Source organism: Canis lupus, chromosome 13 (assembly GCF_011100685.1).
Source record: "Canis lupus familiaris isolate Mischka breed German Shepherd chromosome 13, alternate assembly UU_Cfam_GSD_1.0, whole genome shotgun sequence".
In the NCBI taxonomy this organism is placed as follows: Eukaryota; Metazoa; Chordata; class Mammalia; order Carnivora; family Canidae; genus Canis; species Canis lupus.
The window spans coordinates 18,533,442-18,557,080 of NC_049234.1; the positions used below are offsets into that span (position 1 = coordinate 18,533,442).

The 23,639-nt window shown below is 38.2% G+C and overlaps 1 protein-coding gene and 2 long non-coding RNA genes across 4 annotated transcripts in view; 2 read left to right on the forward strand and 1 right to left on the reverse strand.

Annotated features, from left to right (window-relative positions):
* LOC119865399 overlaps positions 1-1,216 on the forward strand; it is a 259,911-nt gene extending 258,695 nt beyond the window's left edge. Inside the window, exon 4 of one of the 2 annotated variants that reach the window (XR_005368589.1) lies at positions 1,028-1,216. This is a non-coding gene — a long non-coding RNA (uncharacterized LOC119865399). The remainder of the gene's footprint in view (positions 1-1,027) is intronic. The other variant, XR_005368588.1, reaches the window with a different exon arrangement.
* Positions 1-23,639, reverse strand: part of TNFRSF11B (TNF receptor superfamily member 11b) — a 27,476-nt gene continuing 3,837 nt past the window's right edge. Inside the window, exons 2-5 of the mRNA XM_038555386.1 lie at positions 8,901-9,270; positions 4,943-5,134; positions 2,993-3,217; positions 1-1,200 (exon numbers count right to left, since the gene is read on the reverse strand). Coding sequence (XP_038411314.1) covers positions 812-1,200; positions 2,993-3,217; positions 4,943-5,134; positions 8,901-9,270 — 1,176 coding nt within the window. The 3' untranslated portion in view covers positions 1-811. The remainder of the gene's footprint in view (positions 1,201-2,992; positions 3,218-4,942; positions 5,135-8,900; positions 9,271-23,639) is intronic.
* On the forward strand, positions 2,457-19,447 carry LOC102151142. The gene is made up of 5 exons (XR_005368590.1): positions 2,457-3,223; positions 10,712-10,802; positions 16,855-16,986; positions 17,098-17,219; positions 19,013-19,447. It is a non-coding gene; the product is annotated as an uncharacterized LOC102151142 (long non-coding RNA).

Here is a 23,639-nt window from a genome sequence, read left to right on the forward strand (position 1 = left end):
TGAAAAATAATTTGAAAACTTTAATGATGTTTAGATAGTAAAAACATAAAATCTTTTAAATAAAGTACATTCAATTTCTCAGAGCATCTAATATTCAGATAATTTATACTTCATACACTTTCCAACATTAAACAATTGACTATATAATGCATTTTCTATAAAATGATATTACAGCTTATACAGGTAAAAGTATATTACAAAAACACTCCACACAGGAAGGATGGCCGTACCTATTAAGAGATGCTATAAACTTTCCATTAAAAAATATATTTTATCTCTCATTTGTCATAATAATAAACAGAACATATATTTTTCTTTCTAAAATTGTCTTATACAATTTCCTTTTAGGATGATAATATGTACAAACCTTATATCTGAATGAATATAAATAGAAATACTGTAATAGTGTTACAGATATATTAGTAACTTTACAGAAAAAAAATAGGGCTTTCTAATAAAAGCCTCTAGCACAGCTGAAATCTCAAAGCTATTTAAGTTAGACATTCCCATATTTAGTAAGGCACAATGGAATCTAGTTTCTTATTTCCAGTTGAATTACTGCGAGCAGTAATAAGAGAAAATATAGTCAGTAGATATTGGACCAGATCTATCAGTTGGATAAACTTTTTTGGGGAGACGTTAGTTCTTTCTCCACACCATTGTTTCCTTTTGTGCCCTGTGGCCAGATCTAGTCCTTGGCGATGAGAAAGAAATCACTGTACCCCCCGCCCCCAACAAGTGCCTGAGAAATAGTTTACTCATTCATTGGATCTGGTCTATTATGAGGACATAGCCCAGTGACCATTTCCAGTTATAAGCAGCTTATTTTTACTGATTGGACCTGGTTCCCTATCATTTCTAAAAATAGCTTCTGATATAATCTGTACATGGTGAAGCTGTGAAGGAACCTGATGGTCTTCTTCAGGCTCTGAGTGACAGTTTTGGGGAAGTGGTATGGCTTCAAGTGCTTCAGAGCATGCATTAAGCCCTTCAAGGTGTCTTGGTCACCATTTTTTATTCTCCACAGGCTGAGCAGCTTCAGAATCTGCTCACTTGATTTGCATGTCTTCATCGTCTTCTCAATGTCTTCTGTGGTGACTTTCTTCCCCGGTAAGCTTTCCATCAAGCTGCGGAGCTGCTCGAAGGTAAGGTTTGTGTATCCAATGTGCCGCTGTACGCTGTTCTCACACAGGTCAATATCTGCATAAAGCAAAAGCCCAAAGAGATGTTCACATAACGTATATTCTAAAGCCACCAGCACAAAACTATCATGAGGCTGAAGGAGGTTCTCCTAGAATTTCGTAAATTTATTTTAAGGATAACCTCTTTCCTTTTTTTTTTTTTTTTGAGAGGGAAGGGAGGCCTAAGTGATGCTAGTTATTTGTGAGAACTGAGCTGAATATTATTCTGTGGTAAAGGGTAATATGCTTTATGTATTCTAGGCATCCAACAAAGCTTTGTAAAAAGCCCTAATTTTGGAAATGAACAATAGAAAACTATAGACACATCACTCAGTTTTCTAAGAAAAATTGGGAAAATTAAAACCATAACATTTCAGAAAAATAGAAATAAAGTATTCGAGTTAGCCATTTTTTAATATAAACTTGAACTAGTGGATATCTGGTATATACCCCATTTGAAGAGAAAAGGGCTAGTTAAAACCAAGATAATTTATAGCACAAGAGGATAATAACTACGGAGGAGGAGATCTGAAAAACCCAATAAAATGAGGGCAAAGAATGGTAGGATCTATATGGCCTAGAGTGTATTTCAGTAATGAGCTGCTACATAAATGTAAGGGAGAGTATCTAACATTTCCATTAATGACATGAGTCATTTACTGTCTGTGAGCCCTAAGGCAAGTCAGTTCATCTTTTTGGGTTGAAATGTCCTCATTTTTAAAATAGAGAATTTGGCCCCGTAAAATTCTAACAGTCTCTGATTCTCTATCCCACCCCACATCCCCCGCCCCCTTTTTTACTTGCTTCAGGGCTAATTATACTTTCAAAGAATACATTTTGTTTGCCAAAACAGAAGAAAACTTTACTCTGCACAAGTGAAAGCATTCAGCTGTCAAAGATCTTAGTCTCCTAAAATAACAGGCCTCAGTTTCAGATGCTTGAGGCTTTTGGGGAAGTATAAAACTCCTCAGTCATCTACCTGCAGGTAAATTGTAGATGGGTTTCTCACTGACACTGTCTGCACTATGAAAACCTTCCTCCTTCTTTCTGGCAGGTGCTCCAATGCTAACCGAAGTCCAGATTCTTTCCACTGTATATTCTAAAGCTTACAGTCCACACTGCATGAAACTTCCTTTTCCCCTTTGGATTCTTTTCCATCATAACACACACACACACACACATACACACACACATTGTTTCTAAAGGAGATTCTTTATAAAACCCTATAACATGAGCGTACTTGGTTTTAACTAACCTCTTTCTCTAAGAAGCTCAAACACTTTACGGACCTCATCTCATTAATCCTCACAACATATGCTATTAAAATGGTAATTTTAAAATAGGCTATGTTGTGAGGATTAATGAGAGGACATCTGTAAGACACTTGGAGGCTCTCTGGAGAGAACTACCAAATGAATACAAATAAATACAACATAGCTTCTTGGTGGAAATGCAAGATAAGATCCAAAGTGTGTAAAGAACATCCAGGTAGGCCAGAGGGAATGCTAATAAAACTGCTAAGGGATCTAGAGGTGGAATTCCTGAGGTCCTGTATGTGAAATGGACCATCTCTTGGTTTAGAGTGTTCAATATACTTTAAAAAGCATTTGGGGGTATGGAGGAGGTGACACTACAACCGTGGATGACCGCTCTAGGGATAGCTTCTACACAATCATTTGGTGAAAATATTTTAGTCCAATAATAATTCCCAAAGGGAAACATCATCCACACAACTAAACAGGTACCTAGTCTTCTTAATGATAAATGGGTATCTTTGATTTGTTTGATTTGTTTATTTCAGGTTACCATACCTTGGAAGATCTTCTTGACTATATCTTGATCTTTGTTTTGATGTTTCCATAACTTCAGTAGCTGGAAAGTCTGTTCTTGTGAGCTGTGTCGCCGTTTTATCCTCTCTACACTCTCTGCATTTACTCTGGTGCCAGGCAAATTGTCTACCAGGACGCTGAGCCAATTAGGAGTGAACTTTGTAGGAACAGCAAACCTGAAGAATGCCTCCTCACACAAGGTGACATCTAAAGGTAGGAAAACCAAGATTTACTTAGCAACTGGATTCTTGGAAGTCCAGTGGGCAAGACATAAATAAGCCATCACAATAGGGTTTTTCAAAATCTAACGTGTTAAAAATGTGAAGTTCGAATAAAATCAACCCTCTGTTGGCTGGGTCTTAGTGGCAGGTTGTCAACTCAACTGGGTTTATGTCCTTTCTAATGTCCTTTTAGGGCATTTGGGTGGGGGGAGATTTTAACAAATGTCTAATGAAAATATTGCTGTAAATTAATTGCAGCAAAAATTCTATGACTTGAAGTACGCATTAACCTATTTTCATGTAAATATTAAATATCCTGTTAGAGGGTTAGCTAGCATCCACAAGTTACGTCAAGATCTGTGTCAAAACAAATATAATTACTGTCTTTAGAGGAGTGTGAAAAGTAATCTAGAGTAGTATACCATTTTCTGCACACACATAAACACTTAGTTTACCTTTAAGAACAAGGATAGATATAGATAATATATAGTAATAGTAATAGAGTAATAGATATAGATATAGTATATATATATATAGTAATATATAGATATAGTAATAGATATAGATGTAAAAACATACATTAAGTGGGAAAATAAACACAAAAAATATGCCACTTAGAAAAAGAGATACAATGGCCTGAGTGTCTGGGTAGAATCTGTTTATCCCAGAGGTTAAGAGTTTGTCTGCGGATTCATCAGACCTGATGAATCTTCTCTGATTCTTCATCACCTATACTGAACTTAAGCAAACTTCACAGTGTTTTTGTAAAGATTAAATCTCATATAGCAAAAGTACCTGGCACACAGTAAGTGCTCAATCAATGATAAAAATAAAATTTAAAATGAATTAAATAAAGAGAATGATAAAGGTCAAAGTCCCTCCTCTTATCACTCCTTCCCTCATTCCATTGTTTGAATAGGAAAGCAGAAAGGCTAAATGGCTGGTCTAAGATTCTGATGAAATGGTGAAAAAATGTTGGAACTGGGTTTGAATCTTAAATATCTCAGCTCACAGTCCTATGTTTCATATTCTTCTGTGTCATACAAAAAAATGCCTGGGGGGGGTGGTCAAGCTGGTTAAATGATAAAAGGCAGGTCATCTTCAGTGTGATGCATCCTTGATAGAATGTCTGAGATTAGTCAAGTTGTAGGAATGACACCAACACGGGATACATTCACATAATGAGCTTGGAGCAGTGACCCTTCCTGAATAGAGTTTAGGACAACCAGAGGAACTGATCACTTCAGTGCCATAGAGGTAGTAATACCATAGGTAACAAGCCAGATTTGCATTTTCTGATTTGTTACCAGTCTATGTCATGGTGCTTCTTAGTTGCCGGTTTTTATTCTTAAAACTGATTAAAAATGCATAATTTATTAAAAGAAACCTCTAAAATGTTGACTGCTAATTTGACTTTAGATATAATCTTTGCATCACCCTATTCCCCATGGGTAAGATTTGAGTCAAGTGTGAAAGGGACAAAGTCAAGTTTGGGAGCATGATCATGACAAGGTAAGACCTCTGGAGAGATTTTGACTTGTGGCATTAGCAGCAATGCACAGAACAGTCTTAGCCTGTTAATGTTCAAGAATGAAAAAACATGAGTTTTGCTAAGAAGGTAGCCAGAGGGTCTTGTATCTAATTCAGAGGTAGTAGAAGGTAGAAATTTAAGAAGGTATAATTATTTAAGAAGAGGTAGAAATATAATTACCTATTCCACATTTTTTAGTCGATTCACTGTTTCCAGAGCATACATTGTCATGAGTTGCATTTCCTTTCTGTGTTAGAAGGAGACCAAATGCACTGCAGTTTGTGTGTTTTCTACAGGGTGCTTTAGATGACGTCTCATTCGAGAAGAACCCATCTGGGCATCTTTTGCAAACTGTATTTCGTTCTGGGGTTCCTACAGAAAATACCAAGCAATTTAGCACCTTCTTCACAAACACTTGCACAGCAGACATCCTCTTAAGACATTTTGGAAAGACTTCTAACTTGGTTTTTACTTCTACTATTATGTTGCACAAAACTTTAGGCATTTTTCACCTCGTTAGAGAACAAAACCTTTAGTTAGTAACCCCTTAGGTGGTCTCCCTTCCCTGAAATACAAACACAAATATATTTTGCTGTGACCTACAAAACACGAAATGAGAGGGAAGGAAAGAGTAAGGGTGTTCATTTGTCCTGCCTGTGCTGAAGCATCCATGAGGCCTTGCTGCCAACCATATTCTTCTCACATTTCTTTCTGGAAAATCATGAAGATAACTGCTGTGTATATCTGCTGTAATATCATTCTTTGAAATTAGTACCCACTGAATGCTAGGTTGTTAAATTCCAGTCGGTGCCTCCTGAAGTTCTGTCTTTCCTGAATCCTAATTTTGAAGCAACTCATAAGTATGCTAACCTTGAGAAGTAAAAATTTACAACATTATAATAAACTTTTGAAGGTGGCAATAAAGTTGATCACTGACTTAAAAGCGTAAGCCTGCAGTTAAGCTACACAGTAAATGGGAAATGATATACCGTTTGCTTAAACTATTGAGTTTTAAAAGAGCACCATCAGTAAAATTTCAGGGAAGGGTGATTGCAAGGGCATTTTATTTCATGGTGGAAAGATACATGATAAGTTTGGAGAACTCGCTAGTTAGAAAAACTTGAACCAGTCAACAACTAAAGATAAATACCTTCAAACCCTTGACTTTATTATGTGTGGCTAGATTATACATTACAGGGTATTTGCATATGAAAATACCTCCATCTAGTGTAAGCTAGTTGAACAGATTCAGACTTCAATATTCAAATGTACTTTTTCCAGGCCAATTCTGGTTCAGGCGAGATAACAAATACAAAAGGGACAAATGAAAGGAACAGCAAGTTAATAAACTTCATTTATTAAAAATTCAAACCTCCCACCTCATTGTATCAAAACCAGAGGTAAGAAAGAAGGAAAGAAAGAGCAAAACGATTTGGTTCTAGTTTCAGCTCCTACTTCTTCTAAAGGAATTGATGATGCGTTGACCAGTAAAAATGACAAAGGGCTGGCAGGAGAAAAAAAAAAAAAAAAAGAGGAAGGGGCAAACCACGGGCCTGAAATTTTCATGTGCCGTTTCCAGCATTGCAGTGACATTGTATTAGGGAAAACCTTCCACAGAGGTCTAAGTTTTGTTGTTGTTTAATACTTTCTTACTATACCTCTCACCTTAAGTGGGATCCAACTTCACACCAGTTCCTACAATATCATAAGCAGAGGTATTTGGCAAGGCCTCCATAGTATTCTTTCATTGCTAACATATTGGGAATAAGTGGACTTGGCCATCTGGATCTAAGTCTCCCTCGGCCAACTGCCACGTGTTCTGGAAAGCCAATTGCGTAAAGAAGAATCTTATCATTTTTCAGAAGAATTTTATCATTCTTCAGAAGAATCGTATCATTCTTTAGATATCATTCTTCAAGAATCTTATCATTCTTCAGACCCATGGTTTGGGTCTTGCCACACATCCCAATGACAATGTCAAAGATATAAGACATTCTTTCAGGTAATGTAATTTGTAAAGTTCTTTAACAGAATCCAAGAATAATGGAAGGAAAAGTTTCTTAAAATATTTGGGAGGCTTTATATAATGACCTTTCTGAAGAGGACTTCCCTCTTTTATCATTGTTAGAACTTTCTGTAAAAAAAAAAAAAGGTTTATCCATCTAAGTAAATGATTTTGCCTTATTAATGTCAGTGGAAATAAAGGTAAAAGGTATAATCTGACAGGCAAAATGTGAGACACCATAATGGGGAGGGGAGGTCTGCTTTCCAATTGAGGATGTCATCATGCCAGCCGTAAGAAAGGACAGAAGAATTACAGGACGCACACACAGAATGGCATAGGTAAAACATGGAAAAGGGATAATCTGACTTCAAAACAACAGCGGCAAGGAATGGTTAATACTTTTTGGAATAACACTACATAGTCCTCCTTCTCTTTGGACTGGAAACCTCTTATTTTCCATGAGGAACTGCTCTGTGGGTTTTTAGGGAGGGAGAGGTAAATAAGCCCCACTGTGGTGCCACAAATAAAATGTGTCTTTTTGTCTGTCTTCTGGCTGCCTGCTTGCTTCATTCCACAAACAAATTTTCATGCTGATGTGAGAAAATGCCATTTCCATTATTTTCCAAATTTTTCTAGTTTCCAAGCTATAGAGCCCCTGCTTAATTAATTTTTCTGCATATACAACTTAACTGAATTGAATTAAATGGATTTGGTTTTGTTGGGTGAGTTTTACCCCCTACAATTTGGTTTAGCTTTTGAATCCCAAAGCATCATGCAATAAAAGCTAGGAAGTCTCACCAATTTCTTCATACTCATGATGGAGACATTTTAAGGGACACTCATGCAATTTGCACCTCCTGTAATTATTTTTATACAATTCACAATTCAGGCAATGAAATAGACTTCAACTTTTGAATGTTTCCTTTGTATGCCTTTAAACCTAAAGTATTTGTCATTGAATAATTTAGGCTATGTAGAAGTGGTAGAACACCACTTCTGAAAGTTAAAATAATTACAAATAATTAGCATCCTCTAAACCAGTAGATCTGAACTAGGGGTGATTTTGGCATCCAGGGGACAACTGGCAATGTCTGGAGATATTTTTGGTCATCACAACTAGGGAAGGAATACTATTGGCATCTAGTGGCTAGAGACCAGGGATGCTGCTAAACATTCTACAATGCACAGGACAGCTGCGCATAAAAAGAATTATTCAGCCCCAAATGTCAGTAGCACTGGGGGTGAAATACACTGTTTCATACTGAGTAATCAGAATCTATACTGATTACTACTTCCTCCAGAAAAGTGGGAGAAAAAAGGAAAGGAGAGGAAGTGAATATTCTTAATTTTCCCAAGTCACGAGAGGATATAGACTGCATTGAAGCTTCATGAATGTGGTAGGAAAGAATGTGGGTTGCAGCTTTATAAGATTCAATGCACACTGGCCCTAACCTGTGTTGTTCAAAATGCAAAAAGAGAAAGTACTTTTGTTTGTAGACAAGTACTTACTCTTGGCTTGACAATCTGTTTTGTCTATGATAAAGAATAAGCTCATTTTAGAGATACTGCTGGTCTTTATCCTCATAGACACTCGACTCCCATGCCAAGGGAAGAACTAACTTCATTTTTAATAATGAAATGCATTTCCCCGAACCATTCTCATTTTTTACATAATTAATTATAACTGCTTATTGTTAGCACTCCAGAGCCTCATTAATATCAGCCTAATTACTCTCTTGGTATCAATTATAATTTCTGATGTTTGTCAAAAAGCACTGTAGTTTGAAGCTGTCCATGCTGAAGGGAAACACAGAGGTATGTATCAACTATGAACAGTGCGACTCAGAGCATATCCCTTTAAAAAGGAGCACTCCATCACGCATCTCATTAGAGACCCATTTGCTGCATTTGAGATCTGTCACTAAATTGCCCAGTAGTGGCAAAGTATTCCTCTGAGGAATGGTCCTTTGGCAGCCAGCCAGACACACAGGACGTACCTAGCAGGTTCTATTACCTTTGCAATTTGCTATCCTATAATATCTCCAGGACGCAAAGTGTTCCCTTAAACTTTCAGTACTACCTGACTTTGTATGATCTCATTAATTTTGTCGCATGCTGAAAGCCGATGCGTACCAGCGTGGAGCACTCCAAAGCCAGGGGGACAGCTCCTGTGCTTCAGGCAGAACTCAAGCTCCAGGTAGCGCCCTTCCTCACACTCGCACACACGGTTGTGGGTCCGGTTGCACTCCTGCTTGACATACTGGAGCTCCTTGCACACCGGCCTGCAGTATAGACACTCGTCACTGGTGTGCCACAGGTCCGTGTAGTAGTGGTTGGGACAAGGGACACACACAGTCTTCCGCTTTGCTGTGCAGTGCTGTTTCAGAGAAGTGCCAGGAGGACACTTGTCACACATCAGCTGGCGAGAGGTTTCTGGGTCATAATGAAGGTACTTTGGAGGAAAGGTTTCCTGGGTGGTCCATTTAATGGAGATGTCCAGGAACTAGGAGAGAGGGAAACAATGGCATGTTAGCATTGTTAGATAGGGTGGCTCTTCTGTGCAAAAGCATCATTAGACTCAGAAAGTCCCTGACTACCCTCCTGCCTACAGGGCTGCACCACAGAAAGTGAGTTCAGAAGCCGTCATTTTTGCCTCTCGTAGCTTAATTTCAAAGACCAAGATGGGGGTGGCAGCACAAATTGATTTAAGTAAACCCAGGCTCATAGATAATAGGATGTTTAATCTCCCTGGGTTTCAGGATGTCTAGATGAATGAGTTGGATGAATTAGTAGGCCTCAGAATAGCTATACCAGAAATCTCCTAGACTCCCCGATAAAAATGCGGATTCCTGGGATTCACAACCCTACCCATTCTGATTCCGCGGGTGTGGAGCTGGGATTAGAGATTAAAAAAAACTCCTGCAGTGACTCCAGTGCTTGGAGTCCATACTCAATAACTATTCTTTCATTTATTCACTTCACAAATAGCTACTGAGCCCTTAATATGTGCCAAGCTCTGTGCTGAACAATTAGAATGCAGCTGTTGAGTAAAACAGTCAAGAAACCCTCCCTGCTCTGGCAAAGTGTACAGTCCAGTGGAGTAGTGGGTAAGAGAATAATTACAGATAAATTACATGTTAGAAGGTAAGTGTACAAAAAAAAAATCAGCAAGTCAAAGAGATTGGAAGTATGGAGGGGGAGGTGGAGAGACTAACATTTAAATGGGGGGGATCACTGTAGCTATATTTAGGACTACGTATCTTTCAGTTTTCCCATTCTAAGACTTGATGTATAGTGAAATAAAGAGCTGGTGATGTGTGAAGACTGCATGATTACATTAACAGTCGTCCAGACCATCCATCCATTCATTCAATCATGCACCAGCCAGGCACTGAACACCTATCAAGAATGCACAGGAATATGCTAACAGATGAGACATAACCCCTGTCCTCATGGAGCCTGAAGTTCATGGAAAGATTCCAAGACTTTTAAGACTGATATTTTCTCCAGAACATCCTACAGCCCTATCTTGACTCTTGCACGTAAATGGTGACAAGAAAATTAAATGACCACCTCTTTTCACGTTGGTTGGGAAAAACCTCAGGGAACAGGCAGGGTTTCAAAAGTTTCTATACATAAAATCAGGAATAGGTCCAAGACAGCAGGTGAGAAAATCTCATGGGTGAGGGTGCTGCTTGGGAGGGCAGCTCCACCTGGGTGCTCTATCTCATATTCTAGATCTTCAAGGGAACATGGAAGTAGTTCTTCACACTAATTACCGAAAGCACACTCTCAGAAGACACAGTGTTGTTTGTGTGTAGGGGGTGGTTCATTTGGTTTTTATTGTTTGTTTATGGTACAGGGATCAACATAGACTATTTTCAGGCTTTGGGGAAGTGGCAGACCAAACACAGTAATTTTTTCCAAACTTTTCTTCTTTATAGAACCCAGGAAATTTCACAGGAGCCCCTTGACCTGGGAAAAGCATGCCCAGCTATGGAAACAACACTCCCTTATGAATTTGGAGTGACAAAGGTAAAGAATGGCCCTTTTCATAAGCATTTGGGCATTTTCATCTAATTAACAACACATTCACTTCTTACTGGAACATGACAAGCATCAAAGCTGACTAGACCTAATATGAGCTGATAAGCCAAAAGAAAAAAAAAACCCAAAATATCTCACACTGGGCCATGAACAATCTTCAGAGTCTTGTGAGATAAAGGACTCCTACCTAACAAAAAGTGGAATACAATGCAAAATCAGGGCTGCTCTGGGGGCCTTCTCAAGACACTTTCATGACCTGAGGGTTTCTAGGGAAAAAAGTCCTTGAATTTCCCCAGGGACTTTCTATTGGCTCAGACAAAGCTCATCAACATGAGGAGAAAGAAGAAATGGACCAATAGTGGGTGGAAACTCTGGCTTGCTCTGAAGCTTTCAGAAATATGGAATCTATTTATTCATTCAACACGCATCTGGTGAGCATCCACTGTGTACCAGGCATTGTAGAATGAACTTAGCATAGAGTGGTGCACAAAAGGCAAGATGGCTGTTGCCTTCAAGGAGTTCACAGTCTAGTGAGGGGAAAGACCGCAAAGAAGTGAAGAAATAAATAATTATATGTTTTGAGGGAAACAGAGCAAGATGGAAAAGCCTTGTAGCTACTTGGTCATTTGAGTAGATGATGCTACCTCTTTCAAGGCCCCTTGTGTGAATTTGGCTTAAATATTCCTAAAATCTTCAATATTAGGGAATGAAGTTTTCCCAGTGCAACTTGCAGACACATGGAAGCAAAGAGAAATGCTTTTTTTCTCTCACTGTTCACCTTTGATTTTCTGAAAGACTGTTTTTACAGGTTATGTCACTTTTAAGAGCTTTGTCTCTGAGGTGCAAAGGAACACCTTTATCTTGTGTGCTACAACTGAGTGAGCCCCATCTTGGTAGAACTAGAATTCCTAAGACTTTCTCCAGCCTGATTCCCCATCAATCCCCCTTTCTCATTTCAACATGGCTTAGTTGTGCCCATTTACTCATCAGCTGACTATTTTCTCCCTTATCAAGAAATGATAGGATGGGATGGGAACCCACACCCCCAGTGCTTGTGTTTCTCACTAGAAGGAGCCACATAAATTGAAGATCTGACCAAGAAAGCTGATGCAATTTATATTTTTCTAGGCAACTGGACATGACACTGTTGGTTTCCAGGAACCATGCATAAGAAATTAGTTGCCATTTCTTCAAAATACAGGGAAGTTGAGGTGAAAGGAATCCACAGAGACATAAATAAATAAGGTTGATTTAAGGATTAGAGGGCAATTATACTAGTGAAGGTAATTTCTCCAAGGCCACCGCATTGGGATTATCATATATATTTTTGCAAATCAGAAGGCCTTGAGGAACTGCAAAATAACTTGTTTTTAGCAACTTCTGTTGGGCCTCTGTGTTTTATTTGAAAATTTTCCACTATGGTAAAAAGACAGAACTGTGTGGCCAAAACTGGACGGTGAGGTCTTAATCTCTGGTTAGCCCTAATTCCCGCACAGAATTTCTGGAACCAGTTACTGGACAGAGGATGGGCAAGATCAATGGAGCTCTTCATGTCAGTCCTGTCCCTTACTTTCTTCAGCATTTCCTGGAAAAGCAATGAAAAAGATGCCATAGAAGGACACATCATCTTAACATTGGCTCCATCTCCTTTTTCTCTTTATTTTTTCTTTCTTCCTCCTCCCATTTCTTATGCATACACCCTTTGGGGTAGACCACTTTTGCTTGAGGGAATCTGGGACTCCTCCAATTTAGTGCTTCCATCTAGTTTTCCTGAAGCCCTGGTGCCTCTTTCCTTGAAGGGTCACTTAAAGTGCCATGTCTAATAGCTTAGTTCTTCTCCTTGCCCTTCCATTTTTCATGGTGGACAGAGGTTAAAGAATGTTCTATGTCAGCCCAACCATCTTTTCTCATCTATCAAATGTTAGTAAGGGTGGTGGTGAGTGGGTTGAATTGTTTGTTCTTTAAAGTCCTTTCAAGCTACCATCATAATATTCCGTGGTTTGACAGCATTTAATTAGCTAATGGCCTTGGAAACAAATCTCTTGCTTTAACTCCCTATTTCTTGCTCCACTGTTTTATTTGTGAAACCACTTTGGATCTCAGAACCCCCTTTTCCAATCTCCATTTTTCACATTCACCCATGTCTACTACTCCTTTTTGTAGAACCAACAACTGATGCCCCAGTACCCTGACTTTTCAGCCATCCCTTGTCTTCTGACATGCCATCTTTCATCTGCTCTTACCATGATGTTGGTACTTCACAAAAGCCAGTTGCATGTTTGTTGCTGAATCTGTTATGCTAGTTTTATCTCTGTATCTGTACATGCTATGGTTGTAACTATCCTTAGGTAATTCAGTCAAATATTATGCAAATCAATCAACAGGGGTGTGAAAAAAATTACTTTTCTAGGAAAAATGCTTTGGGAATGACTTGATAAAGATGAGCCACAAAGAAGCAAAAACAATCTATTATAGAATCTGGAGTAGCTGGGACACCTAGGTGGCTCAGCGGTTTAGCGCCTGCCTTTAGCTCAGGGCGTGTTCCTGGTATCCCAGATCCAGTCCCACATCAGGCTCCCTGCATGAAGCCTGCTTCTCCCTCTCCCTCTGCCTATGTCTCTGCCTCTCTCTGTGTGTCTCTCATGAATAAATAAATCTTTAAAAAAACAAAAGAATTTGGAGTAGCTGAGACAACTGTAAAAACAAAATGGGGTAAACGTCTAGAATACTCAGTTTGTTTCATAAAGGTCTTTAAGGGCCAAAATTGAAATGCATGGGCCATATATATTATAAAACATGTTTTGTTTTTTTTTTTTTAAAGAAAGATAGCATAGGACTTAAGTTAGCAAACCCAGATTCCAGGAAAAGCCTTGGCCAAATCTCAAATTACAGGTGAATGAATGTTTATTTAAATGTTTTAGTTTATAGTATATGTGTATACTTTTTAGTATTAATGTTTTAATTGATTTTCTTGTTAATCATCCAACTCTTAGTCCCAATCAAAATTTCTAATTAGAATTCTTAATATTTAGGAAGTAGAGTGGTATGGTAATGATATTTGCAGGTAACAAAAAATGGACAATATGAAGATGGAATTCTATTTTGCCTATCCCATTCTAACATACATGCATCAAATCTCTACTCTGTGATAGGCAGTAGAATTAAAAATAACCTTTATAATATTTTGATTTGTACCTACATTAGGATATTATTATTGTTGTTGTTGTTGTTCTACCAGCTACAAAAATGAGTCTTCGAATGAGTAACTAACTGTCCTAGGTCACAGTCATTATTAGTGGAAGCAGAATTCAAACCCAGAGCATGTGCCATATAATACTGTTTTTTGGTCAAATCCTTTAACATTTACCAGATGCTCTCACTTATACTATAGCCTTCATGCATAGTTTAAAAGTAAGACCTGATTTGCTTATTTTTCATTTAGACCCAAGAGCACAGAGTTAGGAGATCATGGAAGATCAACCAAAGCCTTCCTGAAGTCCAGATGAACTGACATTGACTCTTCTTTGTACTGAGACTAGCACTTACTGGTCCAAGCCACCGAGATAGAAATTTCTCAGATGGTGATTTGACTAGAACACTCTACTGGTCTATGTTTCATCCTAAAGGCCAAGTGAAGAATACACTTTCTCTAACAAGTTTATTTTTACATTATGCAATGCAGCAAATTCCATACTACTGGGCTTGCTCTCTGGTATACAGAACCATGAGTGACCCAGTGGGTTTCTGTTTATGGAAAATTCATTAAAAGGAGCCCACGCACAGCCTGAAATAACTACTTGGTTTGGGAGTTCCTTTTGTGATCTCTCGTCATGATCTTTGCCACAGAGAACTATTTGAGGACTATCCAGAGTTAGCTAAAGTTCTGGTCAGTTTAGAAACCATGCCGTTTTACAGTTCATTTTAGCCAAGAAGGGAGACATTCAGGACACATATCATGGTGAATTTCCTATAGATCTCTTGCAGTATAAACTATAAAGCTTATTTTTTTTAAACTATTTTCCTATGAAGTTTAGTGTATTTGATTTTCTATAGTTTTACAGTGTAGTAGCCCATTCTCTTTTTCCTCCATTGCTTAAATAATTCATTTATTCAATCAACAAACCCTTCCTGAAACAATTACTATGCTGTAGAAATACCTCTAAATGATGGAGTTGAATAAGTTAATGTTCCTGTTTCATAGGAACATTCATCTAAAAGCCCAGCCTGATATAAAATACTCATAAATCACTGCAAATCAATTGGAAGCAGAAGAGAGGAGAAAGAGGATCAAGAAAAGACTCAGCAGAGAAACAGGTCAGAAATTATAAGGGACTGAAGTTAGGCACTGATAAGGGAGGAGAAGGAATAGATATGATATGTTGACTGATTGCATGGAGAAGATGCCCTAGAAAAAGCGATTGAAGAACATACCCATGAATTTGAACTATTAGGTATGTAGTATTGTCATTAATTACTGATGCCAGGAGAAGAAGGCAGTTATGGAGAAAGAAAATGAATATACCTTGGGACATTTTCCATCTATGAGACTCAAAGTGATATCTACTAGATAACTGGATATATGTATTGGGAATTTAGGAGACAAAGGCAGCTAAAGACACAGGTTTCAGGGTTAAGAGCACATAAATGGCTCTATGAGCAGAAAGGTCAGATGGCCTACGGATATTGCATATAAGCATAAAAGGACAAAAAGTTAACCCTGGAATTTATATGCAAGATGGGATGAAAAAAGAGAAGGTAAAAAAGGAATTTCACAGTGTTTTGAAAAGAATGCTAAATGGATAACTTAACAAATTCTAAAAAGTATGTATCTTGGCCATTAGATCAATGTTAATTAAGAAGAGCACTTTTATTTTTAAAGATTTTATTTATTTATTCATGAGAGACAGAGAGAGGCAGAGACACAGGCAGAAGGAGAAGCAGGCTCCATGCAGGGAGCCCAACATGGGACTCGATCCTGGGTCTCCAGGATCACACCCCAGGCTGAAGGCGGCGCTAAACCACTGAGCCACCCGGGCTGCCCAAGAAGAGCACTTTTAGCTGGGAACTTACATTTAGACTATGAATACCAAGCTTCCAACTCAGTGTGACCACTAGGTTTAGAAACCTTGAGCCACTATCTCACCTCTAAAATGAGAATAAACCTTATTTTAACTATCCCTGTACAACTGTTGTATTTCAAATGAATAAAAGAAGGTACACAAATAAACTTGGTAAAGAATAAGCTCCCAGACAAGTAGGAGGTATTATTACATATACTAATTATACAGAAGGTGGGAAATGGGAGATATTTTGAACCAGACGTTTCAGAAGACATTTTGAAATTTCCTGTGCAGTAGGAAGTTAACACACCTATGATGTGTCGGAAGTTGACTATCTACCCTATTCTTAATTATCTCTAGAAAAAGTGATTTTTTAAAAAATTAGTTTCAGTATCTTCCCAACTGGTATCATTTTCTTGGTCTATTTCAAATATTTCCAAGGCAATTTCATGGATTTGCTTAGGGGGACCAGATAGAAAAGAATTTGTTTCCATACTCCTTATATGCTTAACCATGGTATCTTACACATATATCAAGTATTCAATATATCTCATTTAATTTTATTCAGTTCAATAGGCACATTGAATGCTTACTGTGTGTAATTAGGATTACTGGTGATGATGTGTGCACACAAATACCCAACATGTAAATTTGCAAGAACAAGCAAAAAATCTGCAATTTTCTCATCTGTAAAATGATACTGATAACACAATGTGCCTCTAGGAAACATTTTTTTAAAGTACCTTTCATCTCCCATGGCATTTTGCAGGTACTGTCTATTTGCATTTAGCTTCCATTTTAAATGCGAATGTAGAAAAAAAGCGGGTAGTTCATTTGAGAGATTTATCTGCTGCTGCCAGTTCCCCACCTAAGGGTCTCCCACTGCTTAATAATTTTCACAATAGCCAGTTGTTTGGCTGAGGATTATGTCTCTAAGTAAGAAGTAAGAGCAAATGAATTAAATCTGTTCATCTATACAGAACTGATTTGCTGCCAACAGCTAATACTAGGCAAACGGGAAAGGAAACACGAAGAATTATGATTTGTTAGATGAATCGCTGAGCCAGATTCTACACTCTTTTGCTTCCTTTGGGGCTGAAGAACTGTCTCAGGTAAACTTCAACTTTCAAAGCAATTTTTTGTTCCCTTCAGAAGTTTCCTTTAGCTGTTTGAAACCTTTTAAGTTAATTAGCAGTAAATTGTTTATGTTTGGAATCAACCAGAATTACCAGGACAGATTTGCTTGTGATGCTTCTGGCACTTTGGAGGAGTTTTACAGACAGCTGAGTTTGATAGATTCACAAGTGAAAAGAAAAAATCTGAAGCAAAAGAACTAGCAATACAGGTAAACTTAAGACTTTCCCAGAAAGGTATGTAGAAATCTCACATGTTTGGCTTCTGTTAATCACCAGATTTGAGATTGAATATTAATTCTGAAAAGTTCAACTCAACCGCAGAGCTGGTTGCAATTTTCTCTATAATTATGTCCATTCAGGTCCACTTAATAAGCATTACTTAAGAGTATTTCACCTGCTGTCCTTGGCATTTGGGGCTGACAACTGGCAACACATTTTAGTATGTTGATCATTTTGAACACCAATTTTTAAAATTCCTTTTTATTTCTATAGTGCTTTTCTTTGAAGATAATACATTACTCACATTTTATTAATCTCTTCTGGTTATTAATGATCTGGATTGAGGTCCAATCAGCATATAGTTAAGGGCAGCTGGTGAGAAAAAGTTAGGCTCGAGAAGCTGTAGTGATTATAAAATGGAACAGAAACTACAAATAGAAATGGAACAAAATAGGGTATGAGTTAAACATGGAGGGATTTACTGTGTGCCTCCAACACGTGAAATTCTAGGAGCCCCAGGTGATACAGGAATAATATTAGCTTAGTGCATTATATTATGATATAGCAGGCTCTATACTAAGCCTTTTCTTCACATGCTATTAACATCCATCCCCTTCGCCAATCTCTGAGGAGATATGATGATCCCTATTTTATGGACAAAGAAATAGCCTCTCACAGAACTTTAGTGATGTGTCAAAGGTCACAGGGCCAGTACACACGTGAGCTGGGATTCAATCCAATCCTGTTTAAATCTAAGCCCTTTAACAAATGGCTCTTGCCTCTGGGAACTTGCAGTCTTACAAAGGAGAGAGGCACAGAAGTAATCAACTACAACACAACATAAAGTTCAATAAGATCTACCTTGTACCTATGCATCTTATCTATGTATCCATCTTGTCTGTCTTTCTATCCAGCCAGCCATCTATCCTGCTGAATAAATTCTTCTCCCTCTCTTGTCCTAAAATACAATAGTTTCCACAACTTCTCTGGACAATGGTGCTATGAAACTGAGACGTACTTTAATTTTTTATTTACTTGCCACAGAGAGAGAAAGAGAGCTCACACACAAGCACAGGGAGCAGGAAGCTTGATACAGGACTCGATCCCAGGACTCTGGGATCATGACCTGAACCAGAGGCAGGCACTTAACTGACTGAGCCACCTCAGCACCTGAGAGGTACTTTATACTAAGCAGTAGCTTCTTGGTAATGTGCCCTCTTGAAGTGCTCTCCTTCCTTTTCCACCTTACTCTTCTTTCACTCGCTCCTCATTCCCTAGGATTGTAGTTTCTAGTAAAGTACTAAAATGTGAGTTTGCCTCATGCTGTGTTTCCTAAGGCATCTGGGCTTTTAACTCATGTCTAGTAAGGAGGCCAAGGCATTTAATTTTAAAAGAAAAAAAAAAGAGGAAAAAAGATGGAAATTACATTGGAATCGGTTGTCTCAAATATTTGACACTCAGGGGCCTCAGCTGGGGTTCTTTTAACCTCAGCAGAGAAGAGATCACTGGGTGTGAAGGCACCCACAGAAGCTTGGCTCTAACTTATAGATATTTTGTGTCCCACTGGACTCAGCTACTAGATGTAAGTTCTTATAGGACAAACAAACTCAGCTAGGTTACCTAAGAAAAAATTACTTCACTTCTCTGGACCTCAGTTTCTATGTCTATGAAATAGATACTAATCTCCACATCAGAGCCTTTCTATGCAAATTAAGTGAAATCCTGTGTGTGACTTTCATTTACAAAACATATTCTAAGTATCATTAGTGTCTTTCTATTTTAGGATTTCCTTCCTCCGCTCAGCTTCAATGGGTCATCCTGATGAAAGATGGCAGTGAACCTGTATGAAAGAAGGGTCAGTTGGAAGCAATGAAGAGAAAAGACTGATCCTTGTTTTCTTACTCTCACATAATAGGGTGTCTGATTTAAAGTCTACTGTTAGGTATCTGTTGACCCTTCCATTTGCAGCCCAGCTAAGCTTTTACATAATTTTAGTTCCCTAAATTTTGAATTTTTAGCATTAGAAGAAAGAAGAAGTCCTTCTCATGAACACCCCTAACAATATCTTTGATACAGAAGGAGTTTCAACTGATAATCTAAAACAATAGGTTTAGGGGCACCTGGGTGGGTGGTTTAGTGGTTGAGCATCTGCCTTTGGCTCAGGGCAAGATCCTGGGATTCTGAGATGGAGTTCCACTTCGGGCTCCCCACAGGGAGCCTGCTTCTCCCTCTGCCTCGGTCTCTTCCTCTCTCTCTCTCTCTCTCTCTGTGTCTCTCATGAATAAATGAATAAAATCTTTTTAAAAAAACCCTATAAAATCACAGGTTTAAACATTTGTGATTTTAAATGCTCCTTGAAGTTCCTGCCGCTCAATGAGCTGATATACTTGGGGTCTGGCTACTGTGTCCATCAGGACAGGCTGGGTTTTATGCTGTGCTAAGAAACAACTTCAAAATTTCAGTGGCTTAAATATAACAAAGGTTTATTTCTCACTCATGCTATATTCCTAGTGCATCCACTGAAACCTATTAGCATTGTCCTTTGTCCAGGATCTAAGATGATAAAGCCACCAATATCTAGAATATGGCTGGTTCACTGTGGAGGAGGGAAAGAAAAAAAAAGTTGGAGGAGGGGGTCATAGGTCCTCACTTAAGTATTCTTTCGTGGAGTGACATATCATTTTAACGCTCAAGTCGGTGGCTGGCACTGTTTGCATCCTCTCCTCATCCTCCACCCTCACCAGAAGACTGGAAAGCACAGTCTTATGCTTCGAGAAGGGAGGACTGAGAACTATTTACAAGCAGCCCTAACAACTACATCCTTGATCAAAAAACATCAGTCATACTTTCTCGAGGACCTTTATTTTAGCACAATCCAGTTGATTTTCTCTTCTTTTTACTCAATAATAAAAGAAGGGACTGGGGTCACCTGAATGGCTCGGTCCATAGAGCCTGTGACTCTTGATCTCAGGGTTGTGGGTTCGAGCCCCATGTTGGGTGTAGAGATTACTTAAAAATAAAATCTTAAAAAAAAAAAAAGAAAACAATGTATGGGAGCAGAGATTTATGTCTATCAGCCTGATGTAGTCCTCAAGGGAAATATTTAACCTATTACCATGCCTACTCTGCCCAAAGGTTTGACATTTATTCTAAAGAGCCATGTGTAGTTGTCAAGTACTTCCTTGTGAAGACAAATGCAAAGAAAATTCTGCAATGAGTCTAAGGAGATTGCTAGCAACCAAAATTATACCTCTTTAGTAAGTCCTGAGGGAATGTCTTGGATCTGGCTTCTGGCTAAATGGAATATGAAAAATACCCACATTAACGACTTCTCTGCATACTAGCTAACGACAAGAAAGACTTGTTTCCAAATGAGAAAATGTTTTATGGTTTAAAAGAATAATCTGTGATCTTAAAACAAATAAGTCTCACTACTTAAAAGGAGGTAACATTTCAAAAGCTGCTTCCTCTGGGATCTCACTGACTTAAACAGAATTTCTTATATGAGAAGCCAGTTGGGCAGAAGAAAATGGCAACTGCAACAAAATAGATTTTTTTTTTTTACGATTTTATTTATTTATTCATGAGAGACATAGGCAGTGGGAGAAGAGACATAGGCAGTGGGAGAAGCCGGCTCCCCACAGGGAGCCTGATGTGGAACTGGATCCTGGGACTCAGGGATCATGACCTGAGCCAAAGGTGGACACTCAACCACTGAACCACCAGGCGCCCCAACAAAATAGATTTTTTTAAAAAACATTCCTTTACGATTATTTTTTTCATAAATAAGTCCTTTTGGTTTTTGCATGTTCGGTGTATTAGTGTATCTTCAATTTGTTATTTTAATGACAAAAGCTTAAAACTAAGGCAGACCTCCTGCATATCACCTGATCCAATACCCCTATTATTTATTTATTTCTATGATTATGGTTTTTAATTCTAGTATAATTAATATCCAGTGTTATATTCATTTGAGGTGTACAGTATAATGATCCAACAGTTTTTAGAGATGGTAAAGTTAAAATCTCACATTGCTGGCATCACCAGTCGGACTGCAGACTAAGACAGAACTTGGCTTCCTGCCACTGGAGTGATCTTACTGTCACTATGTCCAGTTGAATTCCTAATTACTTCATTTCTTTTTTTTTTTTTTGGTGGTGGTGTTATTGCAAATTGATGGTGGGAGGAACTTTTTAAAGAATAGGTTCCTGATAACCGTATTTTCTAAGAATAAAAGAAATCACTTTTTGAACAAGAAAGTACCATTACATGGGAAGGAAATTGAGGTTTTTTGAATCAAAGACCAGGGGAGAAAATTGAATTTACCAAGGCAGCCAGAAAGTTTAGATGAATTACGGTCTTGTTTTAAATCTAAATCCATCTTGACTCCCATTTTCCTATTTTATAGTTGATTATTTAAGAAGTCCTGATGGAAAATGCTTCCAAGATATGGACAAAATTGAAGTAAAATCCTAAGGCTCTTCTTTTTATTTTTATAGACGATGCTTCACATCTTCACAGTATTAAAACATCATTTTAGAGAGGCAAATTTTTAAGAAATCAAAATAAGAAAGTAATAAATCAAGACCATTAGGAGCACATTACTTTCTTTTTTTTTTTAGAAGGGCTTTAGGAAGGACATTTCATTTCCTCCTGCATCGCCTACCCATTATGGCCAGGCTGATATAGGTGTTTCTCAGAAATTGGGGTGAAAACAACGTGCCCAGGCCATACCTGGGAAGTTATGCCACCTTTAGTTGGGAGAAACCATTTTGGTGTGTCTGCATGCTGTTCTGGCCTTCGGGGCGTTAATTTAGAGAGGCCAGGTAAATGTGAGACGGAGTGGGGACCACAGAGCTTCGTACCTAATGTGTTGTAATACTATTCTTATCCCTTACAACTGTCTAAAAGAATTCTTTTTTTAGACTTTCTATGCTAGTCACCCCAAAATATTCTGTGGTAGTGAGTTCCAAAAACTAATTACATGTCACATAAAAATACTGTCCTTGTATCTATTTCAAGTTGGCCATACCTCAGTCTTTCTTCTTGCACAGATAGTTTACAGATGTTGCTAGGATTTCCGATTCACTAGTTCCTGCTATTATGGGTTGCTCAGTTTTATTTTGATTTTTGTTTTCTTTTCTAAACATGGCTGCTATTACTGCTCATATTTGCATTTTGTTTACCGGACTATCAGTATCGCAAATGTGCTCTGGGGCTGCTTCCCTCTCTCCTCTCTCACCATGTGCAATCACCTTTCCCTACTGCTTTAAAAACCTACTGTATAATGATGACCAGATTTTTATCTTCAGCCCGGGCTTCTCCTATACTCTGAAACCTTGAATCCAAATGTCTATTTGACTTCTCCATTGGCATGTTTTACAAACATGTAAACTTGATCAAACCAAAAATGAATACCTGATGCCCAAACCAACCAAATGGGTAATGAGAAAGTGGGTTCAGCTGAGCTTAGGTAGGACCTCCACGAGTCACTATATGAATCTAGTTCATCTCTGTTGCTCACTTAAGAATGGGTCTTCATGAAGATATTGATACGAACCTTCACAGTAGAAATGTACAAATATTGGCACCTGGCCCAAAATATTGGTCAGGTGGATAGGGTGTCATACTTAATATTATGAAAGCCAACATTAGAATGTTAAATCTCTGGCAAAATCAATCAATCAATCAATCAATCAATCAATCAATCTCTGGCAGTAAGGAGAACTTTAGCAAGATTTGTTTGCCATTTCAGAAAAGCACAGCACGGAAGCCAACACTGATCATGGTTCTGAAACCCAGCACATCACATGGGTTCTGGCCTTTGTTCCTAGTGGTCTGTTCATGGAAATTTCACATAAAGACGCTAACATGTCACTGCCTCATGATGTCTTACAGTGAAGCTTATTTTATTATTAGCTACTTTCTTTTTATTTCTCCTTTATAGTATAGTTATGCTAGTATATTGACTTTAAAAATTATGTATGTAGGTAAAATATATGCACTCTAAATTTTGTTTCAGGAGAGCAAGAGAGTTGTTACAAAGGATTTATTTTCAGCGTGCATGAAAAAAGTGATATGATTGAGAATTACTGCCCTACAGGGCAAAACGTACAGATATACTGATAATTTTGGCATTTTTGCTCCATGGTAGCAACATAAGGGGCAGCCAGGCCTCATTAGTCAAGGCTTTGAATAATGCAAACATAAATTTTTATAAAATTACTCTTTCTCTGCAATCTATTTCCCAGTTCCCTCTTTTTGACTACAAAGGAGAAACTCGGGCTTAAAAAAATGCTAGTGGTTAATGAGATGCTGAAGGAAATAATACTTTTCAGAAAAAAGCTTTCAGAATAGGGAACATGCAGGCAGGGGGGCTGAGGGTTGCTCAGGGCAAAACCCAGCAGGCA